Consider the following 24,240-nt stretch of genomic DNA (forward strand, 5'->3'; position numbering starts at 1 on the left):
AAACATAATCTCAGTTTAAAAGGTCTAAAATCAGTATGGAACAAGGAAATCACTTGGAAAGCTTTCAGGTGTTTCTAACAGTTATTTATTCTGGTAAAATCAGGGCAATTGAAACTGCAATCTAGATGGCTGGCATCTAAACTGCTTATTGCAGGAGATACAGGCAGATTCCAACAGATTTGTAGCTTTTTCTTCACATGCAGTTAACAGTTTTACTCTCATTAAAGAGAATAGCTGCTAATCTCCATCCTCAGTGGCAACCCAGCAGTTTTCCTTAACCTGTCATCCACTAATCCACCTGACTCTTTGGAAATTAAGAAAACAGACTGATCCCTGTGCCTCTGTAGTGAAGTGGAAAACGCACTTATTCTGCAGGAGTCCTGTGGGATTTAGTGCTCCACTCCTACCCTGCCAGCAAGTGCTCCTCTGGGACAGCATCTATCCAGCTGATTCCCATGGAAGACTACTGCCAAAAGACAGTGATAAAGAGTAAGAATCGTTCAGCATGTCCAGGCTTCTGCTGTAAGGCACATTAAGAACCTTGTCACCAGGAGCAGTGCTGGAGGGAAAGTGTTTGCAGTAATTCTGCATCAGCAGAACTCTCTGCAGATCCCATATTTGCAATGCCCCCTCTATCTCACTACCTGGTAAAACTGTTAAGGTTTTTTGGCCATTACACATAGACCAAGGGTTTAGCTACAGAAGCTTTTATAGACTTCCTTGAAAATACACCAGGTCAAATTTTACCCACATTAACAAATGTAAAATCTAGGGGAATGCCTCTGAGGCTTTAAAAAACAGAAATGTATATGGGAGCATGGAAATGGGAATACTGATAATGACATGCAATAATGTTTAAGGACTATAAATTATGTAATTATGTAAAACCTGTATTGTTACTTAATTTTCTGGGTGCTGTACAGCTATGTCCATGCTAACAAGCATTACAATGAAATTGTAACAAATCTCTTGAAAAAAAACCAGCTCGTGCTAAAACCTGGGGTATAGACACCAGATGAACCTTGGTGGGTGTTTCTTTGATTTGAAACTGATTTTAGACTGGCCCGACTGGTCCAGGAATACACTCTGAGACAAATTCTCAGTGTGGTCTAAACCATAGCAAAAGTAAGGTTGATCACATGCGCTTCAAAAGCAGGATCCTTATCTGAACTAATGGAGGCCCCTTCACTCACTAAATTAGGAGGAGCTACAGCCTTGTGACTGTGGCACATTTACACCAACTGTGATGCAATTTATAGGCAAAATGAACTAAATTTACACAGATGCCTAATAACCACACTGTCATTTTCCTGAAGATGGAAGAACATCAGTACAAGAGAAATACTTTGGAACTTTGAACATATTTCCTTAATAAAAGAGGGAAATATTTTCTCCATATAAATACACTCAAGAAAGATAATACCTATTCCAGAATTTTTTTTAGTGAGAAATTATTGAAAGTCTTGCCCTTCACTGGAAAGAACATATGAACTCATAATGGTTATGCAAAGAAAAACTTTTACTCTATTTGATGGGTACATCTCATACTGTATCTCACTGCTGCTAAAGGGAGCTTAGTCAGGAAAAACAGCAGAGCTTGAAAAATGCTGCAGCAAGTGAATCCCTGGATTTGATTTTTGGCTGTGGGGATTATTAGCTGCCAGCATGAAATGCCGTGAGCTCCTAGGTTATCTTAATTGGACCAAAAGGATCTAATTTCTCAGAATTGTAAAAGGATGCAAAAAATTGCTGTCGCTACTGTTAGATCTTTTTCTTAAGACAACTATTCTGTCCAAAACCGGTCATTTTCTCTTTTGCCAATTTATAAATTCCTTACAGTACTTTAAGATAGTTAGAACCTAAAATTAAACAGCTTTATGAACAGCTCATAGCGCGTAATTGTCATTCATAAAAAGAATCCACAAAAATATGGAACTCTGCTTATGCATGGTTCATCACTTGGAAAGAAAAAAGGTTAAATCCACTGAATATATTCACCTTGCAATAGGCTACAGAGTGTCATGTTTCTTTTCCTTTCATTTTACAGGCTTTCTTTTTTTAAATCTCATTTCCATTCTTTCTACTTTTAAATGACAAAGTAATCTAAATGACAAATTGGTCTTCCTCTCCATTTAAATGTTTAAACATTTAAACATGGTGCGAATGAGGCACATTAATTCTCCACACCAAATGTAATCCATTTGTATATCTTTTCCCTGTCAGTCCTGCCCTTCCATTATGCTATACAGTCAGCTGTCTTTACCTGACTAGAGAAAAAACCATTTTAAAAATGTTGCACCAACTAGTGGAATTTCATAAGGGCCTAGTTCATAAAGCTTTCTCTTCATTTCTGCAAAAGTGATGGGAATTTGTAAGAGCCCCAAGAGCAAACAGCATTAGCGAAAGCACATAAATATTTTATTTTGTCGACATTTCTTGTCTTTCTATTAATCTTTCTTTATAGGTGATAAATAGGATATCTAAAGAGTTACAAGTAATTGCTGCCTCAGATGCACTGTTAGTGCAAGATACATGTCTGACAAGATTTACTGCACTGAACAAGTTCAAAGAACTAGGGACTGAATCTCAAAACAGGAATAGATTTCCTCTCACCCACCTAGTAGAAGTCAAAGCTTTAAGGAACTGAACTCCATACACAAAATATGCAAGCTTTAAGTATTCAACAATGGGACCCTTAAAATCAAGGGTAACTTTCTAACAGGAGGCTGTACCATTTCACTTATTTCCATTAAAAATAATAAGTTCTGAAAGAAACAAGCAGAAATTAGGACTCAGTTCTCCCCCAGACAAGTGAGCCTAAACACAACAAAGACATACTTGCCTTACTTTGGCTCTCCTTGCATCCTTGTGAATCATGGAGAGCTTCCAAAAGAGACTGCATAACCAGATGGCTGAAGAGGTGACAGATGGAGATTTGAGCCATCAGGCAGATAATAGAATTAACCAGAATTTCATACTGCTTCAAAGACTGATGAACCACCAGACCATCAAGCAGAGGAGGAGATTCCTCAAAATGCAGGAGATTCCTATCAAAAAGTCACTTTGGAAAAAATAAAGCTCTGAACAGGAAAGTAAGCAGCAGTCACAGTTCTTTTTGAGAAAGGGGTGAGTAATCAACATGCAGGACAGATTCAGACTTAGCTCCTAACATCCTGAGATCACAAGGTACACACTAACATCCCAGGGAGAAATAGGATAAAAACCCTCCAGAGAAAAACCACAGTCTGGAAGTAGAGCATCTTCCATTTTATGGTGATTTTAGAAGGCTCTGGATGGTACTTCAAGTGTACATATTCTGCATTACAGCTTCTTCCATCCAACACCACGGTTGCAGCGTAAGTGTTTAGAATGAGTGTTAAAATTCAGTAGTAGAGTTTGAACCTATATATTTATCTTCTGTTCAACTTTCTATTTTTTCTTTCTCAAGGACTTATTTCCTACCAACCACCTTTCTGTCTGCTGATCTCATGATTATGCTTCTACCTGAATATTTCAGAATGTAAGTAATTTCACGAAAAATACTGGTTTTTGCAGGTCCTAGCAGGTCCTACTAAATAATATCAAGAAAAGAAAACCCTGCTGAAGCACTTGATTTCACAGAGAGAAACTACATAATCATATTGCCTCTTGTCAGGTGCAGTATACAGTATTTCTTCCCATCTATAATTGTGCTAACACAGGAAAATGCCCATATTAAGTTTTCAATGGCCTTTTAATTAACACACTAGATTTTGAAAACTGATTTTTAAATATTATGCGTGAAATATATTCTGCAGTTCTCATGAGTCAACCTCACCATCTCCTTTACTTCTCCCCCTTCCCTGCTTGTTTTCTCACATGCCCTACTTTTATGCCCTACTCCTCAAATGAGAGCCTGCCATTATACCTGACTGCAGAAAGAGTCATTCAGATTTCATTCAATAAAATCAGGATTTGACTTCCAGTAAGCATCTTTTTTTTCAAAGTGAGAAACTCCACTTTATTTAAGTGCATGTGTTTTTGCTGAAATGACTGAATCAGCACTACAAAAATATTGTATACCAAAACCCTAACTAGTTAAACAGAAAATAACTTTCAACTATATCATCAATAATAAAAATGCCACAAGATACATTCAGAATCAATACACAAAGCACTTATGATCCACTAGTGGTACTATCGATGACTCAATTTGCTTTTCTTAGTGATTTCCATGTGAAAATCCATGGGACTAACTTCTCACAATCCATTCACTTTGTCATATCTGATACACAGCTGTTCCCTTTGGGGAGATTATCCACATGCAGACCAAAGAAAGCTGTTTCTGTGGCTGAGCCTCAAGCCATGGCAAATTCCAGGATAAAGTATGTATGAAGAAAATCTCAGGCACAGGGCAACTTAGAAAAAGGGGTATCCAATTGTATGATTTAGAAAGCCTAACCTGTGAATCTTTTAAAAAGAATAAACTAAATTAGGTGCCAAAACAACTTGGCACAGCCAGAACTTATGTTCTAGCTCAGAAGAAGAAACCTTGCCTCCTAATGGACTCCAGGAGAAAGTAGTTGTCTAAGGAAGAGACTGTAAAGGTCAGGATTGATGCCATGACATTTTTTCAGCATTTTGGAAAGAATCAGTGACACTAGAAGGGCAAATAATTCACTGAAGTGACCAAGAGGTTCCCCTTAGACTAGCTGAAGAACATATTGCACAATGGTAGTGTACTTTATCTGAGTAATGTGATTATACTGGAATTGAGTGTGCACTGTCACATTCCCGCTCATGCTGATAAATGCAGAGTGAAGAAACTGTCAGCAATCCAAGAGGAAATGAAGGAAAAAAGTTGCCTACCCAGAAACTTAAAGACAAAATAACTGTTGCCATGAGACATTTATGATCTCTGTTCCTCTGCTATTTCCACACAACACCATTTAGGTGAGGGCCATTCCTCTCAGCCAGAGCCATCACATCAAGCAAAAGACACAAACAGCTAGGATGAAAAGCTTGAAGAAACCCCCCCAGGAAAAAAAAAAATTTCCACATCACAGCCAGCTATGCACCCAGTCTTAGCATAAACATGACAAAACCGCCCTCTTTTTACCATTTCTCATGCAGAACAATGGGGAGCATATGTACACAGCTACACTGACATACAATTATTTATTTGGGTTTTGTTTCAGATTGGACGTTGTGAATTTTAAAAAGAAAACCATATGACAGATCAAGAATCAATTAATTGCATGGGCATACCTGAGAAATAGAAACTACAATCTGTTCTGAATTGGTAGTAAAAATATGTCTTCCTTTTTCTCCAGCTGTATACAAACTGATTAAGTAAGACAACTTATCAGCTATAAAAATTTAACAGAGTTTTGATTTCGCTGTTTTTTTTCTAGATGTATTACAGCCATTATGATACATCTGATAATGACAAAAAAAAAAAAAAGTATTATCCCTGACATAGAAAAACGCGTTTCTGAGTGACTTGAGAAATTTTGCAAAACAGGTCTCATCATCAACCATACTGAGTTTAATGCTGGTTGTCCAAAGAACATCTCCACTGATACTAAGCCTTCTAAGGGCACAACCTATCAAAATTTTTCAACTTCCCTCAACTAAATAAGAAAGAGCCTGGCTGAAAAGTCTGCATGCGCATCCAAAAGGTCCATCCATGAACCAAGCTCCAAGTCTTGCAAAAAGTGCCTGAAAAATTATAATAATATAATATTATTATAATAAAATATAATAATATAATATATAATTCAGTGGGTTGAGAAGATAAATAAAAGACTGGGATTCACTTTTCATCTGAAAGCAAATTCTAAGTTTGGTGACTTGGGCAACAGCTAGGACTAATCTACGTAATGCATTTACAGAGCTTTATGTTTTTATATTTATATATATAGTATATGTGTGTATATTTATATACCCCCAGACACCTTTATTTATTTGTGTAATTTTTACTGCAGTATAATGAAGCTCATCTGAAGTGGTTTTTTTCAGGTTTTGTGTAGCTCATGTTCTTAACAATTATCAAATGACCTGTTATGTATGTACTGCATGTACTACACTGGATCTTCAATCTGGGTAGTTCAGAAATAGAAGACAACACTGAAGCTGTTGTAGTTATCTCTGTGCACCTCTGCATCATGCCCTGTGGATAAATTTCAATAACATGGTTTACCACTGCTGCTGTTTCTTTGCATTTTCATAAGGCAGAGAGAACCCAAGCCTGGTCCTAATACACAAACTCATGCACACAGTTGGACTTTGAAGAAGCTTAAATTATTAAGACAGACAATGGACAGACAGTGGAAATATGCATTTTTGCTTGCTAAGTATAAAAAGGAGTGCGTAGCCCTAGCTGTGTTAGTAATAGCTTATACCTTCTGCTGAAAAAAAACCCACAAAATACCTTCACATATTACCTTTTTCTTTTGAAAAATAAGATCTTTGCAGTGTTTCACTAGGTTAAAGCATACTGTAAGACTGCATGATGTGGCATCATGAACTTCCTCATCCTCTGTTTACATTTCCACGCAAATTCTTCCCAGCAAAGAAAAGTGAGAAGTTTTGGGTTACCATATGAAGAAACTAAGCCTGATTGTCACTTTGTAGATGAGAGCCAATGCTGGCTCACAAGTTTGGTGAGGGAGAAAAAAGGAAATACTTGTTTCAGTTCTGTTAGACTTACGGGATGGTGCATTTTCATTTACCACTGAACTAAGTAACTCAAGTGTTCCCAGCTGTGTACTCCAAATTTGAATGCTAGCCCAAAAGTGGCTAGCTTAATCTCATTTCCAGGGTAAAATGCTCACCTTCTGGTTGCATGCTTCACACCAGGGCATCAGATTGTCAGAGGCCTGAACTTCTGAACTAAAGACAACTCCTGATGTTGTTTTATCTTTCCCAAAACTTATTTTACTGCTTATTCTGCCCAATCACCCTTTTGTATCATTCCAGTCCTTGAGAGGGGTGATTGAACTAACAGCCCATACACATTCACAGTATGAAAGTGTTTGGCAGTGCAAAATCACAGACAAATTATGCCCCACTAGAGACTATGTTCTCCAGGCACCATCCACTGGCTTCCTGAGGCAATGGCAACTCTAAGATCACTAATTTATTTCATATAAGTCATTGAAAGATTACACAGGGGACCAAAGCTGGATTTGAACTGATCACTTAAGGAGGAAAAGCTCCATATCCCATTGTATTGAGCTATCTGGCATCCTGCTTCATTCTCTGCCTCTGGCTGGAGATTTTAAAAAAACAGTACTCTGCCAGAGAACAGAGTGGATCCATCTCCATGGAGCAAAGACAAACATTTGATTCCTTTTTAAGATTACTCTTTTTAAATAAGGGAAGTATCTCTTCAGATTGAGATATGCTAACTTCTCTGTAGCAAAGGATCTTTGTTATTTCCTGCCTAGTTTATTACTGAGAAATAGTGATAGAAAGCAGTCAAGGGAAAGGCACTCAGACTGTGGCAAGGAGAAACTCCTCTTAAGAATGCTAAATCCTAATTAGGGACTAACCTGCATACTTCTAAATCATCAGACCAGTCATCATACAACACTGGAGGCTTCTGAACAGCATGAGGCACAGTGGGCCCTGCCCCAGCAGGTGCTCCATGATCTGGGGCTGCCAGAACATCGCTGCCAGAGCCTGCCTCTGCAAAGGAGTCCTTCGTGTGTCTAAGGAAAGGTGCAGGCTGCCGGTCTCTGTGGTAGCTTTTCCCTTTGCTTTTCCCACATTTTCTTGAGGAAATCCTTGCTTCCTGAGATGATGCTGAAGACTGCGATTCCTTAAGCCTTGGAATCCTTCGGCGGCGATTTAAAGTAGGATTCTCAGGGTCAGACACCTCTTGTTTCTCTTTTCCCATTGTTCCCAAGGTGACAAGTTCAACAGCATTATTGTTTGAGGACCCATCCTGGTTACTGCATGATCTATTGTTTCTTCTCCCTCTCCTGGCCATCCTGGCCTTTTCTCTTGCTCTCCTCCTAGCCTGAGCCCACTGACTCTCATCTGAAGATGATGATGAATCAGATGCATTCCAGCTGGATCTCGGAGGCTCAGGATGCAATTTACAGTTTCTCCCCTTTCCTTGCTTTTCTGTGTGCTCACCATTGTCTCCAGTCTCTCTTTTCCGCCTAAACCTTCGTTTTATGAATTTCTTACCACCAGGCTCCCTATTAGTAGGGGCCAGCACCATGACAGGGGTTGCATGTTCAAGCTCATCTTCTGACAAATCATGCAAGGCAGTAGATCTAGACAAAGCAGTAAGCAAAGGAAAGGGATGGAAATGGTAAGGGTGGGTAGAAAGAGAAATCACACACAAAAAAAAAAAAGTAAAAAGTATGAGAATGAGAACATGAATTTTAATAAACATGAGACTAAAACACAAAAACAAAACCAAAACAGAGATCAAAAGCAAACTAAAGTCTATGTCAATTATGAATAAAGTTAAGCAGAAGCAAGAGCTACATAATATTTAATAAAAGCAACTAACAAGTATCAGCCAGATGAGAGTATATTTTTCTCAGCACATACCTACAAATGTCCTGAGTGGAGGGGCAGACAGACAACCGAGATTGACTCCTGGGAGCTGTTCCTGTTGTAGGACTGCTTGCCTGTTGAAATAAGTTAGACAGTTTGGAATCTTTGTCCATGAAATACATTGCAGATATTTTACTGCTTTGCCACATGATCACAAAATCAAAATAACTGCTTCTGCTGTTCATAGCGCACTGTTGAACACACAGAAGCTGGCAAAATACAGGAAGCTCGAACAAAAGTGAAACCTATTTGTGGAACTAAGTACAACTGAAGTGTTAGAGCTCTCATTCGCTCACGAATGCTTTTTGTCACTGTTTGAGGAAGCAGCTTTCAGCATTTGAATTTTCATTTGGCTCTACTGTAAATGTCTGAAGGGAAAAAGTACTGGTTTTCTTTCATGCAGTCAACCAACCATGATGATACCTTTCCAAATCACGTGAAGTGCATTTGCGATACATTGAGTGATGAAGAACACAAAGCTAACTCAGGTTGAGTGGACTGATGAAACAGCAGGAAGATTAGAGTGTGTTTTAAAAGGTTTTCAAGGCAATCAGATCTTCTAGAAGAGCTGAAAATGTTAAACTGAGATGAGCCAGAAAAATTCAAAGTGCACGCTGCATCTCTACAGAGCTGATCACATTCTCAAACAGCAGAAGAGATATAAAACATGTTTAGTATGTGACATTTTGCTCACAAGGTTGTTGCTACAAATTGCAGATTCAGTTACCCAATACTTTCACTGAAAACATATTTTGATGGCGTTAACAACAAACCATTTCAATCTGCCTTGCTATCTACTGGCAGCAGAACTGTATGGAATCCAAATGTAAATGCAAGGCATTGTGATTCTTCAGGATCCCTCACAAGACACAGTATTGTGGGAAGTGGGTTCAATACAAATCATTCTTAAGGCTATGACCTTCCTGTAGCTGATCAGGGGTATTATTAGCTTTTAGTATGCAACCCCATCCATCCCATTGTGATCACCACTTCCAAATGCAGACAAAATACTACAAGTCTCAGAATTCCACAAGATCGAGCACCAGATGCAAGGGAAGGATGACTGTTAAGAAAGAGTACAAAGTACAAATCATACAAATATGTAAAGCCTGTTATCCAAATCTTTTGTACTAGCAAACCAAATTCAGTCAGATAATTGAAATTATTTCTAGCTCAACTTTCACAGACATTTTTGTGGTGTTAAAAAGGTGTTGGAAAATTAGTAGTAAAAGCAAAAATAATTACAAACGGCAAGTAGTACCTGCCAACACTTCATTTTCAGCCAAGGTTCTCAACATCCATTCTATTTTATGCAAGCATCTTTTGGAACCATCAGTCACCACTATGTGGATTTTTGCTTTTATATGGATACCAGCTGAGACTTAAGAATAGTGTTTTTGCATGAAAACATTCTTCTAGCTCCTGGAATTCAAGTAACCATTTTTACCTGTTGATCAATATCACAAAAATACACCAAACCCACCAACGATATTACTAATTCTTTACTTCTGGTTCCATGAATGAAAATCAGAAATACAACACCTAAGCCAAAATGATAAATTAAATTGATAAAGCAATTGATAAATTCGTTGACACAATCCTTGTGTTCTAAGTTTTTGCCATGTCACCATCAAAGGAGAAACATTAATGTGTATACATGCAGTGTCATGCTGGAAGAAAAGGACAAGTATCTGTGAGAGAAATTGTACTCCGTATCTCCTTTTCTATAAAAGCAGTATTTCAGTTATATGCATTGGGACAGAGTATGAGTTTTTCCTACATACATATTGGAAACATATGTTAGATGCATGGTTTGGTATATATAATCTCCTTCCATCTCAGCCTCAGAGATTAGCATTAAGTAATTAGGCATGTCTTAAGCTACCTAATGAGGAAAGATGCAGACATCAGCACCAATAACTAATGTTGTTGGGTTACGTGATGCTGCTGTGTGAAGTAACATCCCTCCAGACTAAGCCCCAGTGGAAAAACTGCTGAATAAACCCAGCCTAAGCATCACCTGTGGAATCCTAAATTCATGCCTCATGATGAGCTCATTTCTTTCTTCCCCTCACAGCTCCAGGACTGTTACCATTGCTTCTTTTGGGATCTCTGCACTACAGGGGTTTGGCCTGGTCTTTAATGGTGGTCAGGTCAACACCATACAGTAAAATGAATTTTTACATCACCTTGCCACAAGCAATACCCTTTGAAGGGATAAGGAGATTGGCTAAGCTGGCCCAGCAACCATACAGCAAGTCTGCACAAGTTCAAGAAACTTTCAGCAGCTATTAAAGCAGGAAGCCAGCTAGACAACTCTTAAGAGAGCTAAAATAAAGCCAAAAACTAAATAAGCTCCTTGAAAAGCTTTTACACTTATGATTTGGAACTGCAGACCAGCAGAAAACTAATTCTTTTAAGATAAAAATTACATTATCAGTTTGACTACTTAAACCTTACATTTCACTTTGAACTGTCAAGAGGTCTGGACTGTTTCAGCCCTGCTCAGTCAAATTTACTTTCTAGTTCCCCTGTACAGGCGTGATACTATGTTTAGTTGTACATAATTCATAAGAAAGTTTATTTCCTTCAAAACTGATTTACATAAATAGCTTTTACAAAATTAATGCTTTTTGCTTATTTGTCTAAGCCCTATCTGAGCAAACATGACAACTGGCAGGCAAAAAGCCAATGCACCATTTAAGTCTTCAAAAACAAAGCATGACAAGTTATATACAAGATAATTCAGATTCTTACCTGTGATCAAATATAATTAATTCCATTTCTACAACTTTGTAACACAAATTTTTATCTACATTACCTAAATTTATATGCATTTATCTACATTAAATTAGCTTTTCATGGTAAAATCATAGATTCATAGAATACCAGCTTGCATGGAACCTCAAAGATCACCTAGTCCAACCTTTCTTGGCAAAAGCAGTGTGGACAACATGTCCCATCACCCCGTCCAGCTGAATCTTAGAAGTGTTTGATGTCATGGAAAAAAAAATGAACTGATGGAGTGATTTCTAAAACCAAAAAGGCTAGTGTTTCTGATATTAATTTTCTGATGTTGATTTGTGTCCCTCACAGGAAATGAAGGCCCTTATTTTGTAAATAGGTCCACTCTTTGTAAATCAAATAGGAGTGGAAGGACCTGCTAATGTCAAGTCTGTCCTTGCTATAACATGTCATATGAATATAACAATTCACAGCTAGATGAGCTGTTTTTAAGAACCTGTAAATTTCAACTCATCTGGAGGCCTAGTCCAGACCTTTAACCCCAAACCCCTTTACTTTTTCATCCTACTCTGTTCTGACAGCATTAACTGTATCTGCTTTCTGCTACCAGCACTTCCTCTAGGTTTATCCCAATTCTTTTGGCAATATTCCCTCTCTGCCATCTCTTTTACAAGCCATACATCCCAAACGAACTTTAAAAAATTAAATCCAGTCTGAGAGCAAAGATATCTAAAGGGGCATTTACTTGGGTAGTGTGTTTACAGAGAGAACTGTGTATTTTCAAGGCATATCTGACAAACCAGAACATGACAATTTGAATATATTCTGCTCACGTCTTATCAGCCCAGCTCTTTTGGGAATGTATATGTAACAGATGTTGGAAACAGTCTCAAGCAGACAGATCTTATTGCTGTAATCACTATCCCATTGCTATTTTACTATACAGCATACTGAATATTTTGAGATACTGTATTTAGTGAATAGAGGGGTCAGACTGATGCTGAGGACTCCAATTCCACCGGGGAGGCTGAATAACAACATTTTTTTTTTTAATAGTATTCCTTGAGTGAATGTCTTCTTCAGACAAGTATATTGCACAGCTCACTGGAATGGGAAAACTAAACAAGCACCATACTAATTTTATCATAACAAATTACATCAGTAGCAAAATTAAATGTGGTACTTCAAAATAAAGCTGTCTCACAATTAATTTATAAGCAAGGCAGCTCATTTCTCTATGCCACCAGCACAAGGAAGAGGTCTAAGGGAGAATGCCAATTCCAGCTGATCAGGTTTGGCATTTCAAAAAGATTGTTAGGAGAGAGAGATTCCCCAGCCACCACCTTCTGCTGTCTCGGCTAGTTTAGATGAACTCTCTTGTCAAGGACAAGTAATTCAATTAACAGACATGACAGGGCACTCATCCATAATTATTTTTGGTATGTTGGTAGCGTGCTTTTCAAGCAGAATACTGGTAAATGCAAAATTTTCAGGATAAGCGAGATGATAATCACCCAGCAAAAGGGGACTTCAGTCTCACACACATGTCTCTGCTAGAAAACCAGCAAAGTCAGAAAAGGGGACAGAAATAAGTACAACTGGTGAAAACAGTAAGAATTTCAAATTAAGACTACCTTTTCTTAGGTGTTCAGGATCTGATAGAAGTTTCCAGATAAGAAAAAAAAAAATAATGGGGAAAAAAGGTCCTTAGAGGCCATCTGTTGCTTAACCTTCATGTTGATACTAGTGCAAGAACATGAGTCAAGTTGTTCTTGTCCTAAGAACACAGAAGGGATCTGCTTCAGCACAACAGAAAAGCTGAGTAAAAGCAGATTCCAGAAGTGCAAAGAATCACATAGTGAGGGAGCGAAGCTTTAAATTGACAAACTAGATGATGTAATGGGCAGCTTACATAAAATGGCCTCACAGCTATCATTAGGGCTAATGAAACCTCTCCTGTCTCTGTTCTGAATAGAAGCATTTCCAAAAGGTGGTCAACTGAGAACTGCTGAAGAAGAAAGCTGCAGACAATTGACGGGTGATAGGGCAGACAGGGAACATGTCTAATGCTTTTATTCTCCTGCTGAGTTTGCTCTAGTAGCAGTGCTGCATCACAGAACACTCCAGATCCCACCAGCCATTAGAGTTAAAAAGCTGAAACTCTATCCTCTTTGAAAAACAGTACACAAAGGAATGGATCTCTTAGAAGATTAGAGCAGTTTGGCTATAAGCTCAGCAGAAGACCCAGTCTGTGTATTTTAGTCTGAAAATTTCTGCTTTGTAAACAATGCAACATTCTGCAGAAAACATCCACCTTCAGGAACTTTTATGTATACCAATTTCCAAAACATGGTGAAGGTGACCCAAGGTGGGTGTTATTTTACAAGCTCAGACTTGATGGCAACTGAAATTTGTGTGCATGAGTTTGGCAGAGGGGGTTTCTCATTTTGGTTTGTTTGGCTGTTATGTTTTTCTTTCCTTTATTTGTTTCTTTATGATAGAGTTCCTGCTTTGCGCTCAGATTTCAAAGTTGTTTTAATCTGATTGATGTCTTTACAGCAACTGTTACATTAACTGGCAACTGAATTTCTGTTAAATTATCTTTCACAGATTTTCTTTTTCTGTAAATTATTCCTTGCACAATTCTTCTCCAAACCTTTTCTTCCCCTCCTTTCACCTGAATTAAGGAAAAAGTAACACTGAAGGAAGGAGCAGAAAAATCCTTAGGATTCTGTGAAACAACACCATTCAGCACCTCTCAAAGTCAGTATAATCATGTTATAAAGTGGTTTGAAATCTAAAATCAAAATTGCAAGTGGCAAACCCATACTATCATTTAAAAAATGAAGCAAACAAGTAATTACAGCTTTAACTTGTAAATTCAATCAGCTTAAGTTGTTTTCTTCTGCCTTACTAATCTATGTTAATCTTTATTTTTAAGTTACGGGTTTGACTAAAAAACCCACTTTTTCTATAGGCATAAAAGCACTGCTAGCTAAGCTCTGAATTATCAGATGAATTATGGTATTCAAAAGTCTTTGTATCATAGCAACACAGTATTTTTCATTCATGATTCTTTTCAAGGATGCATCTTTCTGGTCACTATCACCTTCTTAATAAAAACGTTTCATACTTCTTTTAAAAATATATAGATATTTGGAACAAAGAACGAGCCAGGTTTTATACAAAAGCCGCAGAGCCATAAGATCAGCAGCTTTTGACTGTCTGGAGGGAGCTTAAATGGAAATTTAGCCTATAGGAAAGGTGAAGCACAAAACCTGCATTTTCTTTGTTACTGGATTTTGCGGCACTCTATTTCTAAAGGTAGGCAGTACTCAGAGAACCATTTAGAATTTCTGTTCCAAAGAGAGCATCTGTTTCACACATCCCTCTATCTGCAAGACTGAAACCCCCATAGCATTCCTATATCCTAAACAGCTTTCACTCAGATAACAGTCCTGCCATGCTCTCACAAGTGCATGTGAGTGCACACACCCACCATGCTCTTCCTTGCGTCTGCTGGACTGGATAAAATCCCATCTGTGAGGATACCATTCCTATGTTTGAATAACTCCATCCTGGTGTGTGTTTGAAGTCTATTTCTTCCAGCCCTAAGGGAGGAGAGAAGCCTAAATGTGCCCAAGCAAAAGAGTTGTAGTAAAAATATTGAAATGACCCAACCGAAATAAACGAAACCCTGAGAATGCATCATTGTGAAAAACAAGAAATATTGTATTTTTATGAAGTGCAATAAACATAAAACTACACGACCCCCCTAATTTTTTCCACTGTAGAAACAAAGTTTGCTTAATTGAATTTGGTTTTAGGACAAATATGCAAAATGTGCTTCTGAGTGCCATGGTGAAAAAACAAATGCCATGCAAAGATTTCCAGAGTATATCTGTAAAAGGTATGTTACAGATCATAAGTAATATTTATAATTATAGAAATAATTATAATAATTGTATGTAATAGGCATATGTAATAACTTGCATGTTCCATTTACTGAAAACAAATCAAAGGTGCTTCTGTATGATATTGGCTATCACAAGATAGAACTGAATTCTGTGCCAACAGAAATTAAAATTCTATATGGGCATTACACAGTGAGTGAGCTTGTATAAAAACATTAAAATTGTGGCACAACACATTCCACACACATAAGCAGTTTTATTTGGATGTGTCAATGTGACACATGTAGGTAAACTCAGAATAGTTGGTAAGAACTGTGACTGAATAAATCAGAATCGGTAAAATTGTACACATTCTTGCAGACATACAATCACACATTTTTATGTATTCCCTCTCATTAGAACAACAGTTTATACCAGGTAAAAAAAAAGGTGAATTCAAGAGTAAACTGAATTTGAATTATTTTCTAACGGTTGTCCCCATGTATTTAACACCATCATATATTCATGCAATTTCATTCAGTTCAATTTTCAGGCAGACTTAGGTAAATTCTGCTGTCATGCCTTTTGTTAAGCTTATTGTAAGCAAAGAATAAATTGTATGGACAAAACCACAAAGCATTCTCTATACATAGAAATCAAAGATTCTTATCTAGGAGCTTAAGAATGTGCAGAAACAGTTACTATACAATGGATCTACATCTAGTTTCTGCCTGGTTTTTTGTGTTCAAAACAAATTCTGTTCTGATGAAGAAAATCTTTTCACTAACTTGTTTACTTTGCACTGTTGTTTTCAGTAAATGAGAGCTAAGTGCTAGGTTAGTCTTCAGCTTTCATAATAATGACTCTGTTTATGAGCAAGAAGAATGATTTGATGACTAATGTAACATTTATACTCATATTTTAATGCCAGTTTTGTATACACCATATTATCTACTGTAAAAGCACTTATGAAGGCTGACATTTTATGCTTTACAAAAGCGAGGACTTTTTCTTCCTCTTGATTTGTTCTCTTTTTTTAAAGCCCTAAGTTTTCCCTCAGCTGCTCACTACAGTAATCTAGCACCTACACTTGGAAGGGATGGAGCTTCATGGTTCCTTGAAAAAAATACAACCACCAATCTGGAAGAGAATTTTAACTTGTGATTATCATGAAATTGGCAAAGAACAGTAAGAACTATGGATCAGCATGGAGCATGGTAGCTGCCTGTAGCAAAACACAAGGGGCCACACAACTGGTCTTTAGGATTCAGTCATGCAACAGGTTATCTTGGAAATGCTGCAGTCCTGGTTCTGGCAAACAAAGTCCACGGTAAGAACTTCTTTAAAAAGAAGACTTAAGTTCTTTTATGTTTTTTTCACCATAAAATCTATCAGGAGATATAATGTGCTCTCTGTTGGTGTCACTGCCTTAGACATGGTGACATTTGGCCATTTACAAACACTTACAGTGTGTAATAGTGAGTTCTGCTTTAAGCTGGGTAAACCAAACTGCAATATAATACTCTTCATAAAATCACCTCATATTGACAGAGGATGAAATATTTGAGAACATCAAAACCCAAGTAAAAGATTATTCCATTTTAATGGAAGAGATTAAACGGTAATTTATAACTATTGTAAATATTGTATTACTTATTACTATTATACTATTACTATTATTATTATAAATATTGTATTACTTATTACAGAATTTGATGCCCTGTTTGTGAAATTCATTTCAGAGTCAAAAACTGAGTGATTCAGATCAACAATCAATACATTGGAAATGATAAATTTTTCATCTAGATTGGCATCCTGGTGCCTTTTGGTTTTCATTTGTATCTTGAAGGAAGCCCCACCCAACACAAGAAATCAGAAATTGCTAGCACAGAGTAAAAACAATTATTTCCTTCTTTCTTTCCTCTATTGCTATTCATATTCTAAATTAGACATGTGAATATTATCACACAGAATATTCCAAAACAAGCACCTCGCTTCCTGATATAACTCAACACAGTTTTATTAGATGGAAGCTTCAGAGACTTGTAAATAAAAAGTGTTCTAACACCTGCTCCAGGCTTTTGAGAAGTAATTGAGGCAAATCAAAATTCAGGCAATTTGCTCCAAGTCTGATTTTCTCTGCACTGAAAAATAAGCCCAAGGTTCCCATCAGAGAATTTTAGATCTTGCTGCAGAGATAGCATCCTTCTCTAATGAGCTCTTGAATCATAATTAACATACAGAAAGATAATTACAGTATTTTAGAACCATTTCTTCCAGAAAGCATTTTAACATAACCATGCAGCCTCAGAAACACATATAGAGCATAAAGTCTACACTACTGTAATTCAGACAAAATTTGTTCCACTGGTTAACCACAACAGAAAACAATGAATCCTCCAGATCCTTTTCTGACCACCCTTCCTCTTGAATTATACATCTACTTTGGAAGACATAAGAATTTTAATGAAAGAAGTTAGTGTGAAGAAAACTAAGCAATGACAAATAGGTAATGAATGATCAAGGTCAAGTTTTTAATTTACTTAGATTTTAAACACATGCAGATAGGATAATTTCAACTCTGAAATCTGTACAATACTATCTCTTACAAAGAAAAATTAAGTTCCTTCTGCTGCCAGCAACATAGGAAATAGGTGGAAAAAATTCTAATGCTTAAGAAAATAGTAATGATTTAACATCAACAAGGCTGGTTCATAGCTCACATTTCCAAGTGTTTCATATTTTTGTTTATGTGCATAGGTTTCTTTATGTAGATAGGTTTTGAAAGCCATAACTACTAACTAGGGCTACATTTTGTCAATACAAGGTAATGTGAAATACTGATCAGTCCAAAATATGACTTAATAATCTAGTTATTAAATTATTAATCATATCTAATTAAGTGCTAGCAGGGCAGAACACAAAAAGATTGTTTATTTATTTATTGATTGAACAGAAGTGCAGCAAAAATCAGGCACTGATACATTTTCCTAATTGTCTCTGATTGGAAAACTAACAGAAGCAGTTGCTTCTGGAGTTTCAAGGGAGTTTTCTTGATATAAATAAATAAAAGGCTGAGCTGAACAAACAAATTCCCAGGTTCACTGAAGAGAGCCACAGCTGTCAGTCAAATATTTTAAGTTTTGTTCGTCCATTTGCCTTAAATGGTCTGTCACTGAAATTTTTGACAGAAAATTACATGCAATAAGAAAAGTCCTTGCAACATGCTAAACTTCTACACTCTCAACAGACTGCAAAAGTGGATGGTAAAATTGAGGTGTTGGTTTCCACACACACACACACACACATCCACCCATCTTGGGAATGTTTGATTGTAAAAACCTACACTGAATAGATACATACTAAGCAGTATCTGTAAAATACCAAATCAAACCCATTCCTTCTCATTATAACTAGATAAGACATATTCAGTGTTCAACAATTCAGTTTAATCTGTAATACCACAAAATTCAGACTTAAAATTCATGTACCTATCATGCAAAATTGCCCAAGCATACCCTGCAAACCTCAGGTGTCCTCTCCAAATAAACAATTTAAGAGCATTATGAAATAAGAATCTGCATTTACAGAATCTGTGCTGTATTTCATTTCACAAATAGGTTGGTACAAAATCCAGTGGTATCTACTCTGGGACAGGAGCTCTACATCCAGCCAAAGGTGGAATACACAAAACATGGTAACTATTAAAATATAATTCCATTTGACTCTTTTTAACTTACACATACAGGCAAATGAAAACAGTCAAAGACAATGTTTTGATGACACTAATTTATAGCTTTACATAAAGACTATCTAATTTTTCTGCCCATTAAAATTTTTGTTGTGTGCAAGATCTGACATTGCACAGAACACAGTTCTTGCCTTAGGCATGTATTTTATCTGGCCTAGAAGCTTTCAGTCTTGTTTTGAAGTGGAGTATTTTTTACTATCACTTTCTGCCATGCAATATTAACCTGCAAAGTCAGGTGTTTGCTTTTCTGTATATATACACACACACATATAAAAACCTGTTTTACAAAGAAAGCATTTCAAGTCAGACAACAAATGAAACTGGAATTCCAATCAAATGTCTTTCAGCATTTTAAAAACTTCATTGGCATGTAGCTTCACAAAGAAAAATTGATTCAAAACAATGCATGACGCTATACATCAGAAAAAGATAAAGTACATGACTGAAAACCTGGATTTTTAGCTTGCAACCTAAACCAGTGCAAATATAACTTTCTAATAAGCAACTATACTGATTTCTGCAGAAATCACTTCAAAGTAAATGCTAGTCACTGGTATGTTTCTCATGTCAGTGAATGCTTTGTCACAGTGCAACCCATGCACCTGTCTTTAAAAAAGCAGAAAAAGTAATATCAATTCATAATAGATTTATAGTAACTATTGCTAGACACTTGCATTTTAAACTGGTAATTAAAATAATTAATACAATTCCCGGTGATCAAGTTTGTAAGCATAGTTATATGCTTATAGTAAGCCCAGAAGAGTTTCAGCTATATCCTCGATATATTCTACATCTTTCTCCCTGCCTTTTTCCATTCTTAACCTAAGAGAGCAGAACCTAACATGGAACTAGCATTTTAACTTAAAATCACAGCTGAGGCTTGTTGACTTTTTTTTGTTTTATGCTCTGAGAAGAAAAAAGTTTCACAGTGGGTTCCCCAAAGACAAAAATATTTTGGGAAGAGGTTTAAGGATAGTGTGCTTGCCCTAAATGCAAAATATTTAGAACCAAACATAATGCACAGCAGATGTTTAGGCCTGGATTTAAAAAAACAAACAATTATCTTTTACCTCCTGTACATCCTGCATCTTTGGCATAAATTTCAGCCACATCTGAACCAAAAATACAGAATAAAGGGGGTTAAAACCAACTACAGTAAAAAATCACATTTTGCCTTTTCTAAAGTTTCCCTTCTCTTTCCTAAAAACCAAAAAGCATCTAGATGTAAAGTCTTGGCTTCAGTGAACCATATATCCCTGTAAAAGAATTCAGAATTCAGGCTGAAATGAAGATAGAATTACTGCTTGATTTTTCTCCTCTTGCATTACCCAAATACTAACAGCTGTAGTGTGCAAAGCTATAAATCTATCTTAAGCTGAAGTACTAAGGTAACATTAAACACTTGGGGAAAGCAGGTGGAAAAAAGTGCATGTGCTATTAGCTTATTATCATTATTACACATTTCTCAGTAATGGCTAATTGTATACTTACGATAGAGTTTACAGGGTGACCTGTAAATTGCTAATGCTCGGCAGCAAAACTTTAAAATCTGATTCTTATAAATAAAATACTACATAAGAATAGAATGGATTAAGGTATATTATATTTAATTACCTAGTTTTCTTTAAATTCCAGAAAAAGAAAATAGATTTCACATACCTTTGAAATATTACTTGATCGACTAGTGGAACGCCCTGGGGATTTGTCATTCTGGAAAACAAAATTAAAATATGAAAAAAAATTATGTAATTTGGATTTTACCTAATATTTTCTGTGACTGTGACTGCACAAAGGTTCTCTTCTTCTATTTTTCTTTAGTTTGGCTACCAACTGTACAATGGGAGACAGTTCAAGAAACAAACCATCACAACAGTCTTGCAAATTACATGAATAAAAGTTTTTTAAAGTTCTGTAAGAAATTAATGCTTGCATTTAATTACTGTTGGTTTATTTTGCTGGTTTTTAGAAAAAACATTTTGAGTCAAAGATCAAGGAATCATCAGAGCTTCTCATGTAAACTGGTACTTATGTATGGAAACACATTTTCAATGATAAAAACTTCCCAGTTACACTGAACATACTCCTGCTTGAACAAAAAAACCCAACCAAACAAAAAAACAAACAAACAAAACAAAAAAAAAGGTAGAACTCATCCTCCAGGTAAATTAGTGCTACTAGATGACTTCCTGGACAGATACATGAAGAGAAAAGCAAATTGTGACCATGCAAAGATGCAGTTCAGTTTAACATCTCCTCCTCCAACCCCTCTCACTCTTGCGAACAACACACACACAAACCAACACCACAGGCTGAAGTGCATTAATAAAGTGCATGCCAAAGAGCTGCATTTCCACAGCACATGGTTGTTGTGGGGATTTTTCTAGACATCCAAATGAGGGAGTGGAGAAGGGGTTCAAACATTTCTTCAGTATTTACACTTTCCTGGCAATTGATTCAGTTTCATTTTCACTGAAAAGGGAAGACATTGCAGAAACAGGGCTCATCCCCTTAGTAAATGCAATGTATCTTAAGATAATAATGAAAATATTTTTCTCAGCACTTGAGAATGTAGGTTCAAACACTCAAGTGAAACATTCACATCCGCAAGACTCATTTTTACCTAGAAGGAGTTGAGTTAGATATCATGTGTGTCAGATAACTGAGATACCCAGGTCTGTTAGAGAACCTGCTTGGAGGAACAGGGTGTTGAAACCCAAAGCAGAGCTTTTGCTTCTGCAGCTTTATTTGCAATTCATGCATCGTGCAAACACATACATGCACACATGTCCACAAGAAGCTTTCAACTTGACTATGACCCATCTCTCCTCAACCTTTATTCAATAAAACTACAGAAAAATACAGAAGGTACCAGCTACCAAAGACTAAATTTCCTCCTCCATTAATGCATAAATAGTCTAGAAATTAGTATTTCCCCAACACTTTGTGGCACAGAACAGCTCTGTGGTGGCAAAATGACCGAAAAGAAACATTGGGCAACTTGTTAGCAAACATTTAACCACTTTTATTTGTCATTTTTGTAGTAAAAAAGCCACTTTGCTCTCAACCCGAGTAAGCACATCCACAGGAAAAAATAGTTTTTAAACTACTTGCTTCATATACCTATTTATCTTTCTTCCTCCAGACTATAGATGGCTTATGTTTTTATTCCATCCCTCAGTGAAATAATTTTTTTTTTGTACTGCAAACATAAATATCCTGAATCATCTCTCTTTCTACTTTATCTTCACTAGCACTAAGTAGCACAATGGGCATTTGTTATCAAAACCAAGCAACACCAAGTTCCCTGACCACACAGCACTCTACATTTTATTCTATTGTAGAAACTAAATCTCAGGAATTAACAACCTTCAGGTTTGTTTGTAACTCCTTTTTTTAAATTTATTTTTTAAAGAACAATTTAGAAAAAAAAATTCTTCAAGTTATGCATTAATTTCTTACATTTTGTCCTTGAGGCTGGGCCCATTTTGAACAGGGACTAGATGATCCTTTCTGACCTGAAGTATCCTGTGATTCAAATATTACTTCTGTCGTATATCATCCACTGTAGCTTTGGTAATAAATTCATAATGGCTTATCCTTTCTCAATGACATTAAATGTATACAGTTTTGAATGTCTGCATTTATATCCACAGAAAACATACTTTGGATATTCTGGGTACATCATTTAGAGTACCTCTACTTTGACCTCAAAATAATAGAAGTTATGGACCCATGAAATTAGTTCCCATTTTGTGGTTAGAAATTATGAACAGGGATCACAGCTGAGAAACTCCCTGCGAAAAGCATGCAGCCTTTATTGTCCATCCCTTGGACTAAGAAATACTGACAGCATAGTGAACCCTGGAACTCTAACTTCTTTTCTTTCGACAATCCATCATTCAAGATTCATTTTCAAAACCTGTTCCTTGACTACAACTCTCCAGGCTTTTTACATGATTCATTCTTCTCTCTGGCACATTATCTCCTTCACTTGGTTCACAAAATTCTGACTCTCCAAACTGAACATTCACAGCATCCACATTCTGCAAAGTTCTGCTCATACACTGAATTGTCTAAACTGAGAGAAAGAGTGCTGTCCCAACCATTCTTTGGAAAAACAAATAAATTTAATCATCATTACTAGGTTCAGGCATTTCAGGGTGATCTATCATGAAAACTACAGTATAAATAGAACAAAAAGTGTTGCACTAAATTACAGTACATAAATCAAATAGAGAATGCCTCACTGAAGTTCCTATTCAACTTGCAGAACTATTCATACAACAAAAGAACAGAATAGGAAAGTTATAGCAAAATCACTTTGGAAATGTGTCATTAAAGACTGTCTGCGTGCTTCTGTTTTGATGATTTATGTTTACAAAGAACTCAGTGTTATGAATAATTGATTTTTGTTATAACTATGTGAAGAGGAAATGCAGAATGCTTTTCCTACAAGCTTGTTAAACAGTAAGATTATATTTTTTGCAGATTCAATAGTAATTTACATCTTAAAAGTTACAATGAAACATAGAATATGCTGAGTTGGAAGGGACCCACAAGGATCATCAAGCCCACCTCCTGGGCCTGCACAGGACATCCCAAGAGTCACATCATGAACCTGAGAGCATTGTCTAAATGCTTCTTGAACTCTGTCAGGCTTGGTGCTGTGGCCATTTCCTGGGGAGCTGTTCCAGTGCCCAAACACCTTCTGGATTAAGAACTTTTTCCTGATATTGAATCTAAATGCTTCTGACACAGCATCAGGCCATTCCCTCAGGTCCTGCCACTGGTCAGCAGAGAGGAGAGATCAGTGCCTGCCCCTTCTCTTCCTCTTACAAGTTGTAACTGCAGTGAGGTCTCCCCTCAGTCTCCTTTTCTCCAGCTGAACAGACCAAGTGACCTCAGCCACTCCTCATACAGCTTCCCCTCAAGGCCCTCCACCATCCTTGTGGCTCTCCTTTGGACCCTCTCTAATGCCTTAGTATCTTTTTTCTGTTGGGGTCCCCAAAACTGCACACAGGACTCGAGGTCAGGCTACAGCACTGCAGAAAGACATAACCAAAGGATTTAACCAAACACATGTATATTTGAAATATCTACACATATTTTTGTGCATCAAGGAAATCAGATTCAATTTCCTTAATCTTTGAATCAGATTATTTCAAAGAAAATAGCATTCACCTTTCAGAATTACACTTCTCAGCAGGAATTATTTAATGTCTGTAAAGAGCATTTTTGATCTCCGTGACTGAGTTTTCTAAATTCACACACAGAGTTCTGGCCCTTGAGCAAACT

General features: G+C 36.8%; 1 protein-coding gene across 33 annotated transcripts in view; it reads right to left on the reverse strand.

Annotated features, from left to right (window-relative positions):
* Positions 1–24,240, reverse strand: part of MARCHF1 (membrane associated ring-CH-type finger 1) — a 232,011-nt gene that overhangs the window by 26,421 nt on the left and 181,350 nt on the right. For 31 of the 33 annotated variants that reach the window (XM_064417572.1, XM_064417561.1, XM_064417548.1 and 28 more), the window contains 3 exons: positions 20,605–20,655; positions 8,551–8,630; positions 7,536–8,267 (listed from right to left, as the gene is read on the reverse strand). In XM_064417572.1, the coding sequence (XP_064273642.1) occupies positions 7,536–8,212 (677 nt within the window). In that variant the 5' untranslated portion in view covers positions 8,213–8,267; positions 8,551–8,630; positions 20,605–20,655. The remainder of the gene's footprint in view (positions 1–7,535; positions 8,268–8,550; positions 8,631–20,604; positions 20,656–24,240) is intronic. The other 2 variants (XM_064417576.1, XM_064417577.1) reach the window with 1 other exon arrangement.

This window comes from Passer domesticus, chromosome 4 (genome assembly GCF_036417665.1).
Source record: "Passer domesticus isolate bPasDom1 chromosome 4, bPasDom1.hap1, whole genome shotgun sequence".
Lineage (NCBI taxonomy): Eukaryota > Metazoa > Chordata > Aves > Passeriformes > Passeridae > Passer > Passer domesticus.